General features: G+C 46.3%; 3 protein-coding genes across 9 annotated transcripts in view; 2 read left to right on the forward strand and 1 right to left on the reverse strand.

Moving 5' to 3' along the window:
- The first annotated feature begins 584 nt into the window (after positions 1-584).
- usp47 (ubiquitin specific peptidase 47) lies at positions 585-13,944 on the forward strand. Of its 4 annotated transcripts, none has more exons than XM_076155441.1 (28): positions 585-904; positions 4,163-4,366; positions 5,063-5,179; positions 5,304-5,457; positions 5,547-5,643; positions 5,733-5,878; positions 5,966-6,045; positions 6,550-6,699; positions 6,814-6,909; positions 7,005-7,166; positions 7,257-7,415; positions 7,537-7,668; positions 7,768-7,844; positions 7,939-7,994; positions 8,194-8,306; positions 8,389-8,490; positions 8,607-8,814; positions 8,916-9,031; positions 9,197-9,316; positions 9,455-10,268; positions 10,416-10,591; positions 10,679-10,759; positions 10,912-11,027; positions 11,130-11,248; positions 11,742-11,872; positions 12,099-12,146; positions 12,242-12,372; positions 12,566-13,944. In XM_076155441.1, the coding sequence occupies exons 1-28, from the start codon at positions 860-862 to the stop codon at positions 12,738-12,740; spliced, it is 4,125 nt and encodes a 1,374-aa protein (XP_076011556.1). In that variant the 5' UTR covers positions 585-859; the 3' UTR covers positions 12,741-13,944. The 4 variants fall into 4 exon arrangements, with proteins under 4 accessions (XP_076011556.1, XP_076011558.1, XP_076011557.1 ...); XM_076155443.1 differs by having other exon boundaries at positions 7,005-7,157; XM_076155442.1 differs by having other exon boundaries at positions 4,163-4,357.
- An 88-nt stretch (positions 13,945-14,032) lies between these two features.
- On the reverse strand, positions 14,033-17,904 carry dkk3a (dickkopf WNT signaling pathway inhibitor 3a). The gene is made up of 7 exons (XM_076156048.1): positions 17,639-17,904; positions 17,332-17,457; positions 17,160-17,213; positions 16,343-16,423; positions 15,622-15,766; positions 15,356-15,512; positions 14,033-15,087 (listed from the first exon to the last, which is right to left on the reverse strand). Exons 1-7 carry the CDS (start codon positions 17,900-17,902, stop codon positions 15,000-15,002), a joined length of 915 nt encoding a protein of 304 aa, XP_076012163.1. The 5' UTR covers positions 17,903-17,904; the 3' UTR covers positions 14,033-14,999.
- A 937-nt stretch (positions 17,905-18,841) lies between these two features.
- The window catches only part of mical2a (microtubule associated monooxygenase, calponin and LIM domain containing 2a), a 32,681-nt gene continuing 32,290 nt past the window's right edge, over positions 18,842-19,232 (forward strand). Inside the window, exon 1 of one of the 4 annotated variants that reach the window (XM_076155587.1) lies at positions 18,842-18,945. The gene's annotated coding sequence lies outside the window, so the exon portion shown is untranslated. The other 3 variants (XM_076155589.1, XM_076155586.1, XM_076155588.1) reach the window with 3 other exon arrangements.

Raw genomic sequence — 19,232 nt, forward strand, 5'->3', positions numbered from 1 at the left:
ATTCGACTTTCACTTACCAGGTATGTTGGCGTTTGAATGGGCTGCACACACACAAACATAAAACACACATTTTACTGAATTCCCAAAAAGATTTCCCTCATAGCAGTGTGATGATATTGTGATAAGAAGGCCTTCGAAAATCAAGTTTTTTTCACTGGACTGTTTTTCTCACAACGCCCCACATGTTAATCTCCACATTCACATTCTCTCAACTATTTCACGTTACAAATACAGACAATTCAGGGTAAATGGCACCGAAAAAGACGTTCTGGGGGCAACGATAAACATATTTGCATGTAATTAAATGTATTTATTCATTTGACATGACAATAAGCATGTGTTTATTCTAATTAAATGTATAACTTAATGTACAGAAACGGTCAATTCAAAAGTCTACAGACCTGGCGAGTGACAACAGGAACATACAAAACACAACACCGTATTCATACTACGTGAATAACAATCCGGAATCGCCAAATTCCGTAAACTCGCCCGACTCTCACTTTCACTGAAACGAAAGCTACGTCATCGTGCCCGCAGCTTCACTTCACGCGCGCGGGCCGGCGGGATGACTGTGACGTCACGCCACAGCTGCGTGAGTGAAGTCTCGCGGAGTGAAACACCGGCCATCTTTCTACATTGATAGCAGGACACTTTGTGCTGCTGTGACCGAGAGAGAGCGAGCCTAGAGTGCTGCGTTCACTTTGATAAGCCCGTGCCAAGTTTCGGCAAGTTTCGCTGTGGTTTTCAAGCATCCACACTTGAACAAACAGACCACAGACCATGTTTGTGCTCAGCGCCGCAAAGTTTTCTCGCTGACATCTTGTCCGGGTCGGTGCCTGTCTGAAGTGTCGCACAGATGGAAATGGTGCCTAGCGAGGAGAACCAGTTCGTGCCCAAGGAGGTGAGCTTATCACGGACCCAGCCCAGAGTGGAGAGTCACGACGGGGCGTCCGCACTTGTCCTGACAGGCACTTTACACCGACATTCACAACATTGTCTCGGCAATATGGGAGTTTGTTACCACGGTGAACTGTTTGGAGGCTAATTATCAGTGGCTAGCACTAATAGCTAGCGGTAAACAAGACTTTAACGGCCTATCATGACACGGCTAACTGTAGCTAACAGCGGCTGGGTTGAGAGAAAAAGTTAAACCGCTAACGCCTTAACAGAAATAGTTTGTTTGTACGCGGTCGAACACTTCGTCTTTGTGGCGACTAAACGTGCTTATATTGTCAGTTGTTGATAATAACATTTTTATCCCTCAAAGCACTGCTCAATACTAGTTAGCTACCGTGCTAATAACACTAGCTGGCACGGTTTGGCTAACGTCGTTCGCTCGAACTCCGGGTTATGGGAGCAACTCCATTGTAGTTGACGTTGTTCGTTTTGAAGACGTTAAACTGACAACTGCAGTGTAACGAAACGGTAAGGGTAGCTCTAACGTTAACCCATTCGTTTAGTCTTGACTTTATATGTTCTCTGCCATCTTCAGCAGCTTAACTGTTTCGATTGTCTTGCACAACAGTATACGTTAGCCACATTAGCTCCCCGCTCACGGATCTCACTCGTTCCTCGGGGTTTATGTTTAAACATTAGAGATAACGGACTGAAACGTGTCTTATATGTTAGAGTGGAACATTATTCTCTCTGTAGACAGTCTTGACCAAACTGCCATGTCGCCTTCTTCAGCTCAGCTTTGCCTGGCTCGGTGTTCGCCACCAATTGGAAACGGCCGTGTTGTTGTTGTTTCAGATAACATTCCTGTTAGCACAACATGCTAACATGCTAGGCTGCTGTCAGATCGGATCACTTGAACAGGAAGTGAACGAGCCGGAGCACTTTATTATCAGACGACGGTTGTGTTGCTGAAATACGTTGCCACTGGGTATTAAACAACTTTATCATATATTATACTTAATAAACCGTTACGTTAAGTGATAGGCCGCAGTTACCTAAGTGTTTGAAGAGCAACAGTTTAGTGACTGTGTAGGAAAACGTCTCGTTAATGGCCCTATTAAAACAAACGGGTTTATTCTGAATCGATGAATTTGATGTATGGAAATGCTGGACAGCAGTTTAAATAATCACTGAATCAAACAAGTAAACTAAGTAATAATACTGAATGTTTCTGCAGCTTCTAAGATTTGGAGATGTGCTGTGTTTCTCTGGCACTTTGCTGTAACTTAGATACACTTAGTTTTGTAACTGTTTAGACTCAAACAATTTTAAGTAGTCAGTTAAGGACCTAATGTTTACTGTTTGTAATTATTTATAAGTCCTGTGTTGTTTGTGATTCTGGATATGTGTATCATATGAGGTGACCGTGTGTTGGTCTTCAGTGACTCAGTGTGTGTTTCTCACGCTGTGAGTGTATTTCAGAATAGTATTTGGTTGATCAAGGTTATTGTATGTATTGAGTTTGTCACAGCTTTCAATAATGGATTATATTATGTTTACTAGTCCACGTAAAGCAAAGTAACAAAATGATGCCAGAATCTTCTGGTTGAACTTCCCATCAGCCCTAAGAGGCCTGTGACTGTAACAGGGTCAGCAGCTTCTGTTCAGGTGCCCTTCATAAAGGCACACACACACCTATTTTACTATTGTAGACAAGTGGTCAACAGAGAATGTTTGTCCATATTTTGTTGTACTGGGCAGCTTCTGGCTGTGATTTGTACAGAATTAATAAATGATAATATGAACACCAAACAGCGACCTCACATAGCTGAGACGTAGGCTACTGATGTAACGCTATCACATATTTCCACAATATTTATTGGTCTGTTAGAGGTAATAAACACTGACATATTTCTTTTTTATTATAAGGTGTGTGTTTGTTTGTTCCAAACAGAATAACGATCTTCAGTCATCACTCAGACTCGCCCATGAGTGTGTGGCATGTTACCTTAAATCATTTACACTATAAGTCAGTATTTTTAAAAATGTCTCATTGGGTTGTGTGTGCTGAGCAGTGAGCCCAGCCTGGAGCCTGAAGGCTGCTGGTGTTGTTCCCTTTATGGCTCTGTGCTGTTGAGCCTCCGGCCCGGAGGCTGACAGAGAGCTTTGTTTCTCCCTTCATGGTTTTGATTAACAAACATCTCCTTCTTCCTACAGTGGAACACTGAACACTGAACACATCAACATTTTAAATATTCACTTTCATTATCTTGATCTACAATTTGTGTGTTTTGAATCTGACATTTAACAAAAATAAGTTTTAGTTTTTCCCCCCAATTAGAATTCATTTCAGTTCTAAAGAAGGCAGCAGTGCCTGTGGTTTGCTCTACCTGTGGCTTCATGTCGCCATCTTGTGACTATATCCTTGATAAAAATAACCTTTAATCTCATAATACACTTGTGTGTTATCAGCTGCAGCTTCTTTATTGGACCTGTCAGTCATTTTGCTTAGATCTCTAACCTCACAAATTCAGATCAGAGAACTTATGTACACTTTGAACATGTTCCTGTAATTATTACCCCTTTACCTCGCCAGCAGTCTGAAGGGTAGTATAGTCGATAAGATGTGGTTCGGGATGTAACTGCAGACACGTTTTACATCTTAATGTCTTTTCTGTGTGTGTTTGATATTATTCTCCATGCTCAACTGTCTCCATGTATTATCAGGGTGTGTTTTGGACGTGCAGACAGAGTATTTTTGATGAGATGAAGAAGATTTCCCAGGTAGCCTTGCTGTGTGTGTGAACGTGCCTGTGAATGTGTGTGTGTGTGTGTGTGTGAGAGAGAAAGCCCCACAATGCAGCATGGTGTTCAGTTGTTGCATGAAGCAGCAGCCTGATGTCCGTTTCTCTGCGGCGTCAGTCAAGATGTACTGAGAGGAATTATTAACACTTACTGAGTGAGTTCTAACTTAAAGACGTGTGCTGCATATTTCTTGTCTATAAAGTCCATTGTTGTAGCAGAAGCCAAGACAAACGGCCTGTTCATGCATGTGCTGTGAGTGTTTTCTTCTAACAGCGTACTCATTTAGAAGACGGCCTCTAGCTGAATGTGTTTCAAAAGTTTCAGTAAGCTTGTTTCAGTCGGGGTTTGCACACACTCATTTCATTGTATCACATGGATACTTTGCATTTATAAAAGAATGCAGAGTAGCAACTCTAAGGAACATATTGTGCTGATCTTTATCTTGTTGTTTGTGCAGATCCAGAATGCCGCCGACGAGCCCAGAGTGCTGTGTATTATTCAGGACATCACCAGCGCAAAGACAGTCAATGAGAGGCTGACCCTCAACCTGCCCGTGTCCACGTCGCTCTGCAAACTCCACCAAGATGTGGCTCTCAAGGCCGGATATGTGATCGGCACATTTGAGCTGGCGTGGGGACACACACCTGACACGGTTAGAAAAGTAATGAGTTTGGTCGTTCACCTGATTCTGCCAGAATGGGACGAGGGAAGGGAGGAACACAGCTGTCCTCTCGGTTATGAAGCCCATCTGGGTTATGAGTTACTCACAAGGTGTAAAGTGATGTGCTTATGTAATTGTAGTGGTAGCCCAGGAATAGTCACACCATTGTTATCCTTTGCTTGGATCCACATTTAGCCCAAACACGCTGAACGGTTCTAATGCGGCTCTCTCTCAGTGTTGGGTAAAGGGTGTGTTGTTTGTCCCTCTTTCTTAAATGAGCCCAGGCTAATCCTGCCGCTGACCCAGGCCAAAGCCCAGGTGCTGCGCTTGTTATCTCACTGAGTAGGTCAGTGGATTAAGTTCGGTTTCCATAGCAGCACATTGCTTGCTCATCGTTAGCTTAGCCAGAAGAAAAACAGAAGTCTTGGGTTACGTAGCGTTGCGCACATGTTGGCTTCCATCTACACTGGCTGGACTCGTCAGCACTGCAGCATTGTAGAAAGTGGAGTCAATGAGGATCCGATTTGATTCAGCCTGTGAGCATTTTGTAGCCTATAGGAAATGACTTCATCCAGCTATCTGTGTTTTGATTTTGTTGCTTTGTTTTCTTCCTGCATTTGTCTGGCGTTGTTTTTCTCTCAACTCAACTCTGTCTGTCGTGTTTTTGTTATTAAACTCAATTCTTCCTCCCTCTAGCCTCCACTGGACCACAGCAGTGAAATGTCTCTCTCAGATGCTGGATTTGAGCCCGGAGGGAAGAAGAATTTCCTCCAGCTGGGAGACAAAGAGGGAGAGCAGCCCCAGATAGCCTCTGTGAGTGGCAGCAGCAGAATAATAAGAATCAAATGCCTTCAAGAATTTCAAACAACCGATTTCGCAGTCTAGACTATGGTCTGCAGTCTGGAACCTAAGTGCTTGACCGTGTGTTTGTTTGCAGGAGTCGGCAGCAGCAGATAGCAGTGGCCTGGATGACAGCTCCCAGGAGCGTCTCATCGGGCCACAACCCAGAGACGGCGCGGCCGGCGGCTGCAGCAGCGACTACAGCAGCCCGTCTTACTCGTACTCCTCCATCCTCAGCAAATCTGACACGGGTGAGGTTTGATCCTGTTGAACACGTTGTCCCTCATTTAATACGAACCCTCTTAACCTCTTATCTTCTCATCTCTTGCCTCCACTGCAGGTTACGTGGGCCTGGTCAATCAAGCTATGACCTGTTATCTGAACAGCCTCTTACAGACACTGTTCATGACCCCAGAATTCAGAAATGCACTGTACAAGTAAGAACATTCCCTCAGACGCTCACGCAATTTACAGTGACGTTTCCACTCAGGTTTGAAATGATTTTTACATCCAACTTCTCCTCCAGCTGGGAGTTTGAAGAGTTGGAGGAAGACCCAGTCACCAGCATTCCATACCAGCTGCAAAGACTGTTTGTTTTGCTGCAGACGAGTAAGAAACGAGCAATAGAGACCACTGATGTGACGCGCAGCTTTGGCTGGGACAGCAGTGAGGGTGAGCACTCACACCCGCCACTGACGAGTGATCATTCACACGTGTGTGTGTGAACAGTTAATCATATTGATGTTTGTGTGATTTCAGCTTGGCAGCAGCACGATGTCCAGGAGCTGTGCAGAGTCATGTTTGATGCCCTCGAGCAAAAGTGGAAGCAGACGGAGCAGGTAGGAGAAAGTGGAAAATGTTTTTACACTTAAGGCGACAATACCCACCAGCCAGAACAAAGGGCCCAGTGTGGGAACAGTGGAACGGAGCACTTAAGCCCCGGGTTTGCTATTTCTGATCTCAGGTGGTCGCTATGAAGAACAGACACTTAATTCTGTGTTTGTGCTCCAGACACACGAGTTTCTGCTTATGGCAAATAAACACATGATGATGAATCCCATTTAAAGTTAAAATCCCTTTAAATAAAGTGCTAAACCATGAAGCAAATGCAAGTCTTAACATGAATTGTCATCTTTCTCACTATACTTCACAAGGCTCATTGAATTTCAAAACAAACAAAGCAGCAGTGTAGGAGCCGTGATCAGCAAGGGCGCTATAATGCAGTAACTGTATACTGTGGACTGATACTACTGGATGTAGACCCGTCACAGCACAAAGCATATATCTTTCCAATGTGTGAACATGGCTGAGGAGGCCTGAGTGTAATGCCGTGTTCCCCTCAGGCTGACCTGATCAACCAGCTGTACCAGGGGAAGCTGAAGGATTACGTCCGCTGTCTGGAGTGTGGCTATGAGAGCTGGAGGACTGATACCTACCTGGACATCCCTCTGGTGATCAGACCCTTTGGAGCCAGCCAGGCGTACGGCAGTGTGGTGCGTTACGTTGACGTGAACTTCTCAACGAGACATTGATTTCATCAATGGGTGCTTGTCAATGTGATTGGTGACAGGCTGGTCTTCATGCTTCATCCTTATTCTACTTCACAGGAGGAGGCCCTGCAGGCGTTCATTCAACCAGAAACTCTGGATGGACCCAACCAGTACTTCTGTGAACGCTGCAAAAAAAAATGTGACGCCCGTAAGGTGAGCAGACCGGTGTGACACGGAAGTCATGTTAAGCAAAGACGACCTTCTGTTGTTTGACTCACGTGGTCTCTGCTGGTTGCGTCTCTGAACAGGGTCTGAGGTTCCTGCACTTTCCCTACCTGCTGACGCTGCAGCTGAAGCGTTTTGACTTTGACTACACCACTATGCATCGCATCAAGCTCAACGACTGCATGACCTTCCCTGAGGAGCTGGACATGAGTCCGTTCATGGACGTGGAGGATGAGGTGAGAACGGTAATGACATCACAGGCTCACATCTACTTTGCTGAGTGCCAAGTGTGTCGTCCGTATTGTTTTCTACATGTTCCGTGGTCTCTTCTCCAGAAATCTCCTCAGACGGAGAGTTGCACCGACAGTGGGGCCGAGAATGAAGGCAGCTGCCACAGCGACCAGATGAGCAACGATTTCTCCACTGATGATTGTGTGGACGAGGGGATCTGCTTGGACAGCACAGGCAGCGCAGAGAGAGTGTTGAAGCCAAAGGTAACCGTCGCCACTGCTGCTGACCCATTTTGGGCAGTTAAATAGATACAGTGGTAAAACCAAAGTACAAAGGAGTGAATGATTGAAGACGCAATGTAAGATGTCCCTCGTCTCTTCTCAGAGTGGGCTGACCTTTGAGCTCTTCTCCGTCATGGTCCATTCGGGCAGTGCTGCCGGTGGCCACTACTACGCCTGCATCAGATCCTTCAGTGATGGCCAGTGGTACAGCTTTAACGATCAGCACGTTAGCAAGGTCAGCCTGAGCCCCTGACAGCTTTTCCTGTCCACTTTTATTCCTTCAAGATAGGCCGGAATAACTGACATTGGATTTCTGTGCATGTGTGTTGGACAGATAACCCAGGATGACATCAGAAAGACGTATGGAGGGTCCTCAGGGAGCAGAGGCTATTATTCCAGTGCCTTTGCCAGGTCAGAGGTCACACACACATCACACGGGTACAATGGTTCTATCTGTGTCACTTGTATAACATTTTCTCACCACACGCTCTTTTCCCTCCAACAGCTCTACAAATGCGTACATGCTGATTTATAGATTGAAAGATCCTTCAAGGAACTCAAGTAAGTAATCAACCCTGCTCATGTTCTGGTTCAAGTTTATGATGTCAGCATAGATGCAAGAATCAGCCGACGTTGCTTTAGTGTGCAGTGTGGTTTCTTTCATCTGTATTTTGAGGAATTATATTAATAATGATAATGATTGTGTTGATCTATACTGTGTGTATACATACGTATCTAAATCTCTCTGTTCTCTCTACAGAGTATTTTTCTGCGGATGACTTCCCAGAGCACATAACGACTTTGGTCCAGAAGGAGAAAGAGACAGAGGAGCAGGAGAAGAGACAGAGGGAGATCGAGCGCAACACATGCAAGGTAGCTGCGGCCCTGAGCGGCCCTGAGACTGAGTGGATACACATTGTATCATTATCATCACTCTCCTTGTTTTTACTTTCAGATCAAACTGTTCTGCATGCATCCAGTGAAGATGATGATGGAGAGTAAGCTGGAGGTGCACAAAGACAAAACTCTCAGAGAAGCAACAGACATGGCCTACAAGGTAACCGCTTCCATCAGACTGTGATTCATAGTGACTGTGCTAAAACATCAGTAGGTCATTGGCTTCTTTAGTATTCGTGAAGATGGAATTAGCTCAATTGTGTATTTTGAACTTAGATGATGGACCTGGATGCAGCGGTTCCGTTGGACTGCTGCCGCTTGGTGAAGTACGACGAGTTCCACGAGTACCTTGAGCGCTCCTACGAAGGTGAGGAAGACACGCCCATGGGTCTGCTGCTTGGAGGGGTCAAGTCTTCATACATGTTCGACCTGCTGCTGGAGACACGGAGGTCAGAGCAAGTGTTCCAGCCGTACAAGCCCGGAGGTAAGAAGCCCCCTGCTGCTCGTAATGAAGCCACAAGGTTTCAGCTACGAATGTCTGAAAGTCATGATTTAGCTTCTGTTTCTTTTGTGTCTTCTCTTCAGAGGTGATGGTGAAGGTTCATGTTGTGGATCTGACCAGTGAGAACATAGCTGCTCCCGTCAGCGTCCGGGCTTACCTGAACCAGAGCATCACTGAATTCAAACAGCTCATCGCACAGGTTCTCACCTCTCGTCTTGACTTCTGCTCATTTCTCCTTTAGCGACCGTCTATACTTCCTTACAACTAAGCAAACATGTGTGCATGCATGGTATGATCGCTATCCTGCTGTTCAGCCCTGTGACCTTTGGTCTGAGATGACTTATGTGCATTTGTTTGTCCCTAGGCAACAGGACTGTGTGCAGAAACTATGCGTGTCGTCCTGGAGCGCTGCTACAACGACCTCCGGCTCCTTTATGTTCCAAACAAGACACTGAAAGCTGAGGGGTTCTTCAGAAGTAACAAGGTATGCGAATCGACTTTAACTGCTTATTCTCCTTTTCCTAACTTCACAGTTTAGTGTTTGCTTCATATGTAGATGCATCAACAAACAACTTTAAACACAGTTGAGTTTGATTGTGAATTGATTTTCCTGTCCCATCAGGTTTTTGTGGAGAGCTCAGAGTCGGCAGATCACCAGGTTGCTTTCACAGAGTCCCTCTTGTGGAAGCTATTGGATCGCCATGGGAATACAATTCGACTCTTTGTCTTGCTCCCTGAGCAGTCTCCCGGTACGATGGCAAACAAAAGTCTTAACCACAAAACGGGAGGTGACTCTGATGCGTCCTGTGAGGGAGCAAAGGACGACAGGAAATCTGTAGAGGCCATCCTAGAGGAGAGCACAGAGAAGTTAAAGAATCTGTCTCTGCAGCAGCAACAGCAACAGCAGCAGGGTTCCAGCACCAGTGACAGCCAGAAAAGCTCTGAAGCCAGCGACTTTGAACATATCGAATCCCCAACGCAAGATGCTAACACAAGCTCTTCAGTCTGTGTGGCTGTAGACAACAGAGAGTTGGAGAACCGGATCCAGGCAGCTGGCGGTGCGAGCGGCGGCGCCTCCTCTGACCCCGAGAATCACTTTGCCGGCGAGGAGCGGTCAGACTCTGAGGTGAACAATGACCGCAGCACCAGCTCAGTGGACAGTGACATCCTGAGCTCCAGCCACAGCAGTGACACGTTATGTAACGCAGAGAGCGGCCCCATCCAGCTGGCCAACGGCCTAGACTCACACAGCATCACAAGTAGCCGCCGCTCTAAAGCCCACGAGGGCAAAAAAGAGACCTGGGACACGGCGGAGGAAGACTCGGGGACTGACAGCGAGTACGACGACAACGGGAAGAGCAAAGCAGAGGCTCAGTACCTTTACTTCAGAGCTGAGCCTTGTGCTCAAGAAGACTCTTCATGGGACGCACAGAAATGTAGGAACATTCTTCTTTATGGGCTTTTAAATGGATTAATTGTTCATAATTTCAAGTTAAATGCCTATGTGAGAGGTAAATAGCTGTCTCTTAATCGTATTACCCCTGAACATGCCTTCATCTGTTGTTCCTTGTGCTGTGCTCCAGGTTTAGTGGTTCATGTGGACAAGAGAATAACGCTGGCAGCCTTCAAACAGAACCTGGAGCCCTTTGTGGGCGTCGCATCCACCCAGTTCAAGGTGTTCCGTGTTTATGCCAACAACCAGGAGTTTGAGAGCGTGCGGCTCAATGAAACTCTGTCGTCCTTCTCTGACGACAACAAGGTCTGCATGGTCTCTCACTGTGTCCTTCACTTGTCCTTCATGTCAGTGAGCCAGTGACCTCTGAACCTTCATTCTTATTTCCTCTAGATAACCATTCGACTCGGAAGAGCACTGAAGAAAGGGGAATACAGAGTGAAGGTGTATCAGCTGTTAGTGAATGAGCCAGAGGTAAGATCAGTCACACCAGGAGAGACTGTGGTCAGAGTTTGTCATTTCAAATCAGTATTTATTGAGCCAGGACAAAACAGTGATGCTTAAAATAGATCAAACACTGAATCCTGTGTCACTCACCCGAGCTCTGACGTCATTGTGTTTCCCAGCCCTGTAAGTTCCTGGTGGACACGGTGTTTGCTAAGGGCATGACAGTCAGGCAGTCCAAAGAGGATCTGCTCCCTCAGCTGACAGAGCAGTGCAAGCTCCACCTCAGCATCGACCGGTGAGCCTGGGACTAAGACCCAATCAGACTACATGTGTGTTATATATCGACAACCACCAACAGTGTGTGTGTGTGTGTGTGTGTGTGTGTGTGTGTGTTTAGGGTGCGTCTGAGGAAAAAGACCTGGAAGAACCCTGGCACAGTGTTCCTGGATTATCACGTCTATGAGGAAGACATCAGCATCTCCTCCAACTGGGAGGTTTTCCTGGAGGTCCTACAGGGTAACAGATATTCTGTCTTTCACACACACACACACACACACACACACACACACACACACACACACACATTATCCCCTATCCTCACACTCCACACAGGTTCAAACATCAAGATCATTTATAGTTGCTGAGATAAATCCCATTTGATATCAGTCACTTTCCTTTTCGTTCCATTTTCACAGCAGAATTCCAATTTGAGCAAACGTGTGTTGATACACAGAATCAGTGCAGAATCACAGATATAAAGTGCTTGCATAACAAATAGTGACTCCCAGACAAATCAAATGTTGTGGAGACAAACGGCCTTGAGGTGAGCGTGTTCTCATGCTGCATTCAGAATCTGAACTGCAGCACGAACGGCTTCACAGCGTTCTCATGCACTGAAGCACGGGACTCTGACAGCTGTGGTGTCCTTCATCATTCTGTCTGTGGTGTCCACCGTTTGGACACATTGTTAGAGTTCTGTCTGATCTGTGATCTCCCGTCTGCTTCTCAGAACCAGAGAAGATGAAGTCCATGTCCCAGCTGGCCGTCCTGTCCAGGCGCTGGAGCCCGTCCACCATGAAGCTGGGCCCGTTCCAGGAGGTCATACTGGAGAGCAGCAGTGTGGAGGAGCTCAAGGAGAAGGTGTGAAGGCGGCACACGCTGCTGTGTTTTCATGTTTTGTTGTCTCTTTCCTTTCATGGCATTCAGTGCCACAGTTTGGCATTGGGATAAAAAAAATACTCTTGACACACTTCACATTCATTCATCTGTTGCTCCCAAAGAATGTTGTTCTGCTAGATAAGTGACTTTATGTGAATCTTTTAAGGACTTTTGAATCTAATTTCTTTTCTTTTCTTTTTCTTTGCAGCTCAGTGAATTAAGCAGTATTCCTCTTGAAAATCTTGAGTTTGCAAAGGTAAGTCAGGTTTTTATCTGTTCTCTTTTATTTTCTCTTTCTTCACATGACCTTTGACTGAGTGGTGTGTGTGTGTGTGTGTGTGTTTTGTGCAGGGCCGAGGAACATTTCCCTGTGATATCTCTGTGCTTGAGATCCATCAGGATTTGGACTGGAACCCAAAGGTTTCAGCCCTCAACGTGTGGCCTCTGTACATCTGTGATGATGGAGCTGTGGTCTTCTTCAGGTAAATCAGCTGAGAGCACAGGGCCACATGCCAATATGAACAACTGGACACCATCGCTAATGAGGGTGTCTCTATCTCCATGTCTTTTTGCTGGAATGTGAGACAGGCTCATTAAAATAACTTCAGTATGACTGAGCTGCATCATCGCCTCTCAGCCTGAGTGTTAACCCTTTACGCCTCATTTCCCGTGCAGGAGCAGCACTGAGGAGCCCATGGAGCTCTCTGACGACGAACGCAACGAGCTGATGAAGAAGGAGAGCAGCCGCCTGCTGAAGACTGGACACCGGGTCAGCTACTCGCCGCGTAAAGAGAAGGCCCTCAAGATCTACCTGGACGGAGGCCCCGCCAAGGACCCGGGGCAGGACTGAGGGGCAGGAGGACACTGCTGGTTTGTTTGTGGTTGCGAGGCTGCAGCGGTGCAGCAGACGGGCTGTGAGACTCAATATGAGTGGACAGCCGGACACTGACTCGGGTATCGAGCAGCACGGCGAGGCTGAAACGCTTCTCATCTTCTACTGAGCTCCAGGGTCGGCTCAGACTCCCTGGTGTGCACTATAGTTTATCAGTACTGTAAAGTTAAAGGGAAGTACAAAGCTATCCAATACGAAAAAGAATCAAATATTGTAAAGACAAATCAGTGGAAGGTGAAGCTCCACGGACGGATGCAGAGGTGTGACCCTGGGAGGAAGACGTCCATCCTGTCTTCCTCTGCTCCACCTTTGTTCCTTTCTCTTTCTGGTCATACACTTGATTCTGACTCCTCTAGAGTAAGAGCTTCTTATCCAACCTTTCTCCCCCCCCCCTCCTCCTCCACTGGATGAAGTGAAGCTCACCTTTCAGAAGACGAGTCTCACTCATGATTTGATGAAAACTAAGTTTCCTCTCCAGTAATGTGGGAGTAATCCTTATAGATGCTTCCTCTTCTTTGCTTTATTTGACCTTCGCCTCTCTCACACCTCTTCCTCTAGATTAACTGATACATAACTGCAGCCTGGTCGACAAATGAAATAACCTTGTTTTTGTTCATTTTAAGTTATTTTCCTCCTCTCCTTTAGGATCCACTTGGTTCTTGTGAGATATTCTGCACACCTTCTTTCCTGCATTAACCTTTAATTTAGGGAGTTTTGGTTTGCACCCTGTGAGCTGGGTAGTGCAGCTGTAGCGGCGCCCGCTTGTGTGGCGCCGCCTGGGGGGGAGGGGCGGTGCTTTCTTTGGGGGGGGGGGGATGTTTGGCAGCGGACACCAGGTTGTTTCGGCGCTTGCACTCGCTGCTGCTTGATAGACTGACGCCAGAGGGCAACCAATCCCTGCTGGACCCTGCAGCCGAGCAAACGCTGACGGGACTGGAGCCCAGCGCCGCAGCCTCAGGGCTCCTGACGCTGCTGAGCTGCTCACTGTAGAAATGCCAATATGTTAAGAGATCCTTTGGGTTTGTTTCTGATGTTTATTTCTTTGGAATTTAAGTCAAGTGTGAAAATAGTTAAAGATGATTTTAGAAAAATAATTAAAATGCTTTTTTTCATAACCGCAGTTTTCTGTCAGTAAATTAAAATGTTTACTTTCTCACTTTCACTTCTTTTGATATCGATCCACCTTTATAAGAAACTCTGCTCTGGTGTAGGAACACTTTATTTGTTTAAAGGTAAGTGTTCAAGCAGCATTTCACTCTCAGGTGCTTCAGTAAAAGTGCACAGGTTAAAGTTTACAGATATATAAGCACGTTATCATCAGGCATAGATAGACATCAGGGATTGTTAACATTAGACTTGGAGCTTCCAGGCTCAGTGCAGCGTACAGAGACAGAGTTCAGATGGAAATACCTGCACATGGTCACATTGTGGGCCAGGCCTTAGGTGGGAGGACGAACCATGAGCCATGAACCATAACAATGATCTTTCAAATACAAATCCTGAATTTCTTACTGGTAAAGTGTCAAAACAGTTCAACTTTAGGTTTTCTAAAGTCAGAATCCTGGTAGAGGTTTCAATCTTAAAAATGTTTCACCAGACAGAAATACAAGGTGATGAAACGGCTCTAAGGTTAGAGGAAGTGGTGCTAACTGTTAGAATGACTGCAAAGCTGAAAGCTAAGAGGGGAGAACAAGGTCTTTTTATGTCCTTGAAGTCTATTCCTATATGGAAACTAGGAGATGATGGTTGCTAGGAGACGTCTTGCGAGTCCCCACTGGTTATCTGCTCAAAAATAGAAATGCTGGCTCTATAACATGGAGGTTGCATATTAAGAAGGCCACTTTACTTAGGATGCTGGTCTGAGATCATGTGGAAGTTGTTTCATGGATCTGCTGCCACTTTAATCTGAAGGAGTGAGGATCCCAGACCAGCATGTGAGGGCAGAGGAGAGAAACAGAAGCCTCAGGTCTGAATCATGGTGAACACACACATCCTCCAGTCATTCAGGTTAGTTACTTTACCAAACTGTACATCTACCACTTTGGATTCATTGAGTAAACTGTAAATACGGCCTTGAGTGCAAAGCGTTGAAGGAGCCGGGGCGAGAAGAGCAAATCTTAACTGACAACTGTGAACGGTGGGGGGTCTACACCTCCTGAGCTGGGCCGGGTGCAGACCCCCGTCTCAAGGCTGAGTCACATCACCATCACGCTTTCCTCAGATGATGTAGTCGATCTCTGAATACAGCGAGTCGGTCATGTCCTCTTCACTCCCGTCTTCTCTCTTAAGGCACATGGACCCTCGCCTGTCAGAGGAGAGGAGAGAGAGCAGAGGCTTCAGTTCAGAGCATTATAACAGTCAACATGTTGTATTTGAGGAGCAGGAAAGTATTTAAAGTCAATTCTAAATACAAGACCGTCGTATTTTGCTACTAAATGTGGTCAACTTCATGTTAAAGCATTGACACTTTGACCTAAGTGACCTTTAATATTGACACATCTGATAATTCTTATTTTATTATATTGGCCCCCAGTAGAGGTCAACGGTCAGGAGGTTGCTGCTGCTGTGCTCACCCCAGGTGCTGGCAGCGGAGACCCCCAGCACAGGGACAGTGTTTCTTAGGTGCATCGACCTGAACGTCCCAGGCCAGCAGCTCCATCAGGTGGTTAGAGGCTCCCAAGCAGCGCTCACGCTCTATGGGCTTAGCCAAGCAGACGGAGAAGAGCAGAGCTGAAACACAGCAAACACATCAATATGACACACACACTTAGTTCAAGGACTGTCAGGGATAAACTAGGTTACTCTGTGACGCCTGTATGACAGCAGACATGAGGCGTACCTGAGTGGAAGGCACAGCACAGGTCTGGGTTGCAGTCGCTCTGGAGCTGACAGGTGCTGCCCTCCTCTCCTGTAGTGACGTTCTGACTGCACTGACCCCACACACACAGCTGCTTACCACAACACTGCTCATCCTTGGTGCAGGGCTGAAACAATGTAAACATAAAGGTGCAACCTGTCAACAAGCGTAAACAAAGAGTTAACCTACATCTACAAATCAGAAGCTACTGAGATGGGAACAAACAGAAGACAGGAGATGAAGTTTCTAGATGTTGAATCGTGCTGGTTTGTTACAGTGCAGTGTTTTGAACAGGACACACACCTCGTGCTGTGTGTGTGTGTAACATCCAATGTGCTGAGCAGCCTCACTAGGAGCAGCAGAGTGAGCAGAAATAACTGAGTCAGTCTTAAATAAAAGCCCAGCCTGTGTCTCTGCTGAGTGGACTGTAACCACCGGAGTCCTTCTAATTATTCCTGCTCTGCTCGTCCTTGCAGAGAGGAAACCAAAGATCTGTGATTTAACCTCGACACCGGCTGTCCTTTCATGTGAGGCCGACAAACACAACACTCCAATTACACTTGTAGACACACTGCAATGCAGTCACAGAGAGAGACCAGCTGTCAGTGTGTGTGTTGGAAAGGGATAGACTTATGGAACAGACAACTGGTTTAGATATTGAACCACAATTCTATAGAACCATAGAAAGCTGAAGTTCACTCACCACATCCAGCTCTTTGCATGGGAAACACTTCTCGGAGAGGCAGTACTTTCCTTTCTCACAGTCTTCAGCGGTGACACATGCCTGAGGAAGAGCCTGAGAGGTCAAGGTCAAACTCTGTGGGCCTCTGCCTCTAGTTTGAGTCCCAAAAGACCACAAACAAGCAAGAGTTTCTATTTCATTTAATTGTAAAGAGCATTCCTTCTGTTAGAACCTTCAAATCTGACAATGAATTCAGGCTAAACACAGCAAACAAAAGCAAAGAGAAACAAATCCAACCTTATAACGCCTCCATGTGATTCATCGGCTTTGTTGATTTTGTATTTTTAGGAGGCATAACATCAGATGACCTGATAACATTAGATGACCTGAAGACATGAGGCACACTGAACTCTACTGTCCTCTGGTTCAATCCATTAGCAAGCATTATGCTGAGTCAGCAGCTATATTGAAGCTTTGTGAATGGACTGCAGGGCGTATGTGTGTGTGTGTGGGGGGGGCTTTGTTCTCATTCTGTAAGACATCTGGCTCAAACATCTTAAAAACAAGAAACCAGAGAAGCCTGGCAATGATCATCCAGACTCCAAATTGTTTAAAGAAAACAAAATTGAGTTATAGATAAATCTCTTGTACGTGTATCTGTTACTGATGGAGGGGCAGCATGACTGGAGTGTGTGTGTGTGTGTGTGTGTGTGTGTGTGTGTGTGTGTGTGTGTGTGTGTGTGTGTGTGTGTGTGTGTGTGTGTGTGTGTGTGTGTGTGTGTGTGTGTGTTATGTCTGTTATGTCTTCAGGACATAACGATGATCAAATTGGACTCACGTGCTCCACGTCGTTCCCCAGTCCGTTGGTCAGGGCAGAGATGTTGTTGGTCTCCTGTATGAAGATGAGGCAGATGTCGCGTTTGAGTCCCACCGCAAAAAAGCAAACACACTTTTCCAGCCTTGTGTGCTGTGTGTGCTGTGTGTGCTGTGTGTGCTGTGTGTGCTCTCACCTGCTCTGCTGCTTCTGTAGTGTGGACGGATTCATTCACAGTCACGAGTCCAGAGTCAGTTTGGTAGCCATCAGTTAAAGTAAGGTTGGAGGGCTCAGAGGAGGAAGTGACAGCATCACTGTCGCTCTGAAACCATGGGAGAGATTATTTGAAATAGTTCTCCAAGTTTCTATACAAATACATTCAGATATCACAGCTATGTCCATTAAAATAAGTTGACATGTTAGCTCCTTCTGCCTTTAAGCTTTTATAGTCATAGATGTGTTACTTTGTTGCCCCCATCCTCGTCGCTGTGCGTTAGTGTCACCTTGTCAGGTTGAGGAGATGCTGACTCAGCAGTGCTGCTGCTGTCTTCTGGATGTTGAAGCTCGTCCTCCGGACTCTGCTGCTCGTCCTCCGGACTCTGCTGCTCGTCCTGCGGGTCCACATACATGCGGTTCAGCGCGGTGTTTCCAAGGGCGGAGTTGTCCTCCAGGAAGTGACTGATGCCCGAGTCCACTATCTCCGGCAGGATGGCATAAGAGAGGCTGAGGGCTGAAGCCAGCAAGAAGAGCCGCACCACCACCATCATCATCATCATCACGCCGCTGCTGCTTCTGCGCACTGAGGAGGGTGAGGGTGTGGCGGAGCTGCCGACACGCAGCGTCACTACCTGATATCAGGGGGAGAGGCTCCGTCACTGATGATGACCATCCGCTTTAACTCCAGCGATAGATAAATTAGATATTAGCACAATAGAATAAACATGCATATTGCAATTGATTTAGCTTTCGTTAGGGTTAGGTTAATAATAATAACAATAACCGAGAGAGAAAAATGTTTGAAATATACAAAAATATAACAAATAAAGTTGAATCGAGCCACAATAAAATGAGAATTAAGAGAAAGGTTTTCCAAAAAGCCAATCAAACTCGGTGAGCTTCAAGAAGTGACCTACAAGAGTCATTCTCATTAGTTATTGGTTATAATCTAGCACAACTACAATTTTGATGCTCTGATTCACTGAAAATGGACCGCGTGCTTAAATCCTGACCACTAGAGGGCGTCGTCTGCCTTTCGCCACAGCTGGAACTCCACTTCTCCTCAGCGTGTGTTGGTGCGTGTGTAAATAATGCGTTTGTCTCCCTTGGGTGCTGCCCAGTCGGTCTAGTGTTTCTGCTGACACGTTGTAAAATATCGCCAACCTGAATTTACGAAACAATTGGTTCCCAAACTGAGGTCCGGGGAAATCAGGGGGTCCACCACAAAGACTAACTAGATATGAAAGATGATTATGTTGTTATCACAGTTAGTTTGTTTATTGAATTAAGAATATTCATATTTGAAAATGACATCGCTGTTATTTCATTGATCTTTTCGGACTCACATGTAATAAAACAGAGACCTCGTGTAGTGGGTGGTGAGTGTGTGCGGGGTCCTGTGGATTAAACAGTAGCCAGTCTGGTGTGTGTGTGTGTGTGTGTGTGAGCGTGTGAGTGTGCTTGCGTGTGTGTGAGTGTGAGCACCGCCCTCACAGACAAACTGCTGCTGCTTGTCACACTGACTCAGAGCAGGAGCCGCTTGAACGCAGAGACGCCAGAGGAAGGAGCTCAGTTCGGGCTGAACATGAAGTAAGTAAGTTGTCTGCTTGTTTTTCTTTCCTCTGAGTCGTGTAACAGAGAGACAAAGACACCTGATAGGTCCGGACAGGGAGCCGGAGAGGAGAAGTCAATATCGGACTAGATCACAGCCACAAGTGCTTAGAATAAAGTTCCAGCGCGTTGAATGAAACGGGACGGTGCAATGTGGATGGACGCTGCAGTCTGTGGTAGTAAGTGCTGTTTCTGTGTGTAAAGAGAACGTGTGAGAGGACTCCGTAAGGACGTGTTAGAGGACTCGGTGAGTGAAGGATGACTGAGTTT

The sequence above is a fragment of the Genypterus blacodes genome, unplaced genomic scaffold (assembly GCF_046128005.1).
Source record: "Genypterus blacodes isolate CSIRO-AG114 ecotype Tasmania unplaced genomic scaffold, CSIRO-AGI_Gbla_v1 ptg000067l_1, whole genome shotgun sequence".
Classification (NCBI taxonomy): Eukaryota; Metazoa; Chordata; class Actinopteri; order Ophidiiformes; family Ophidiidae; genus Genypterus; species Genypterus blacodes.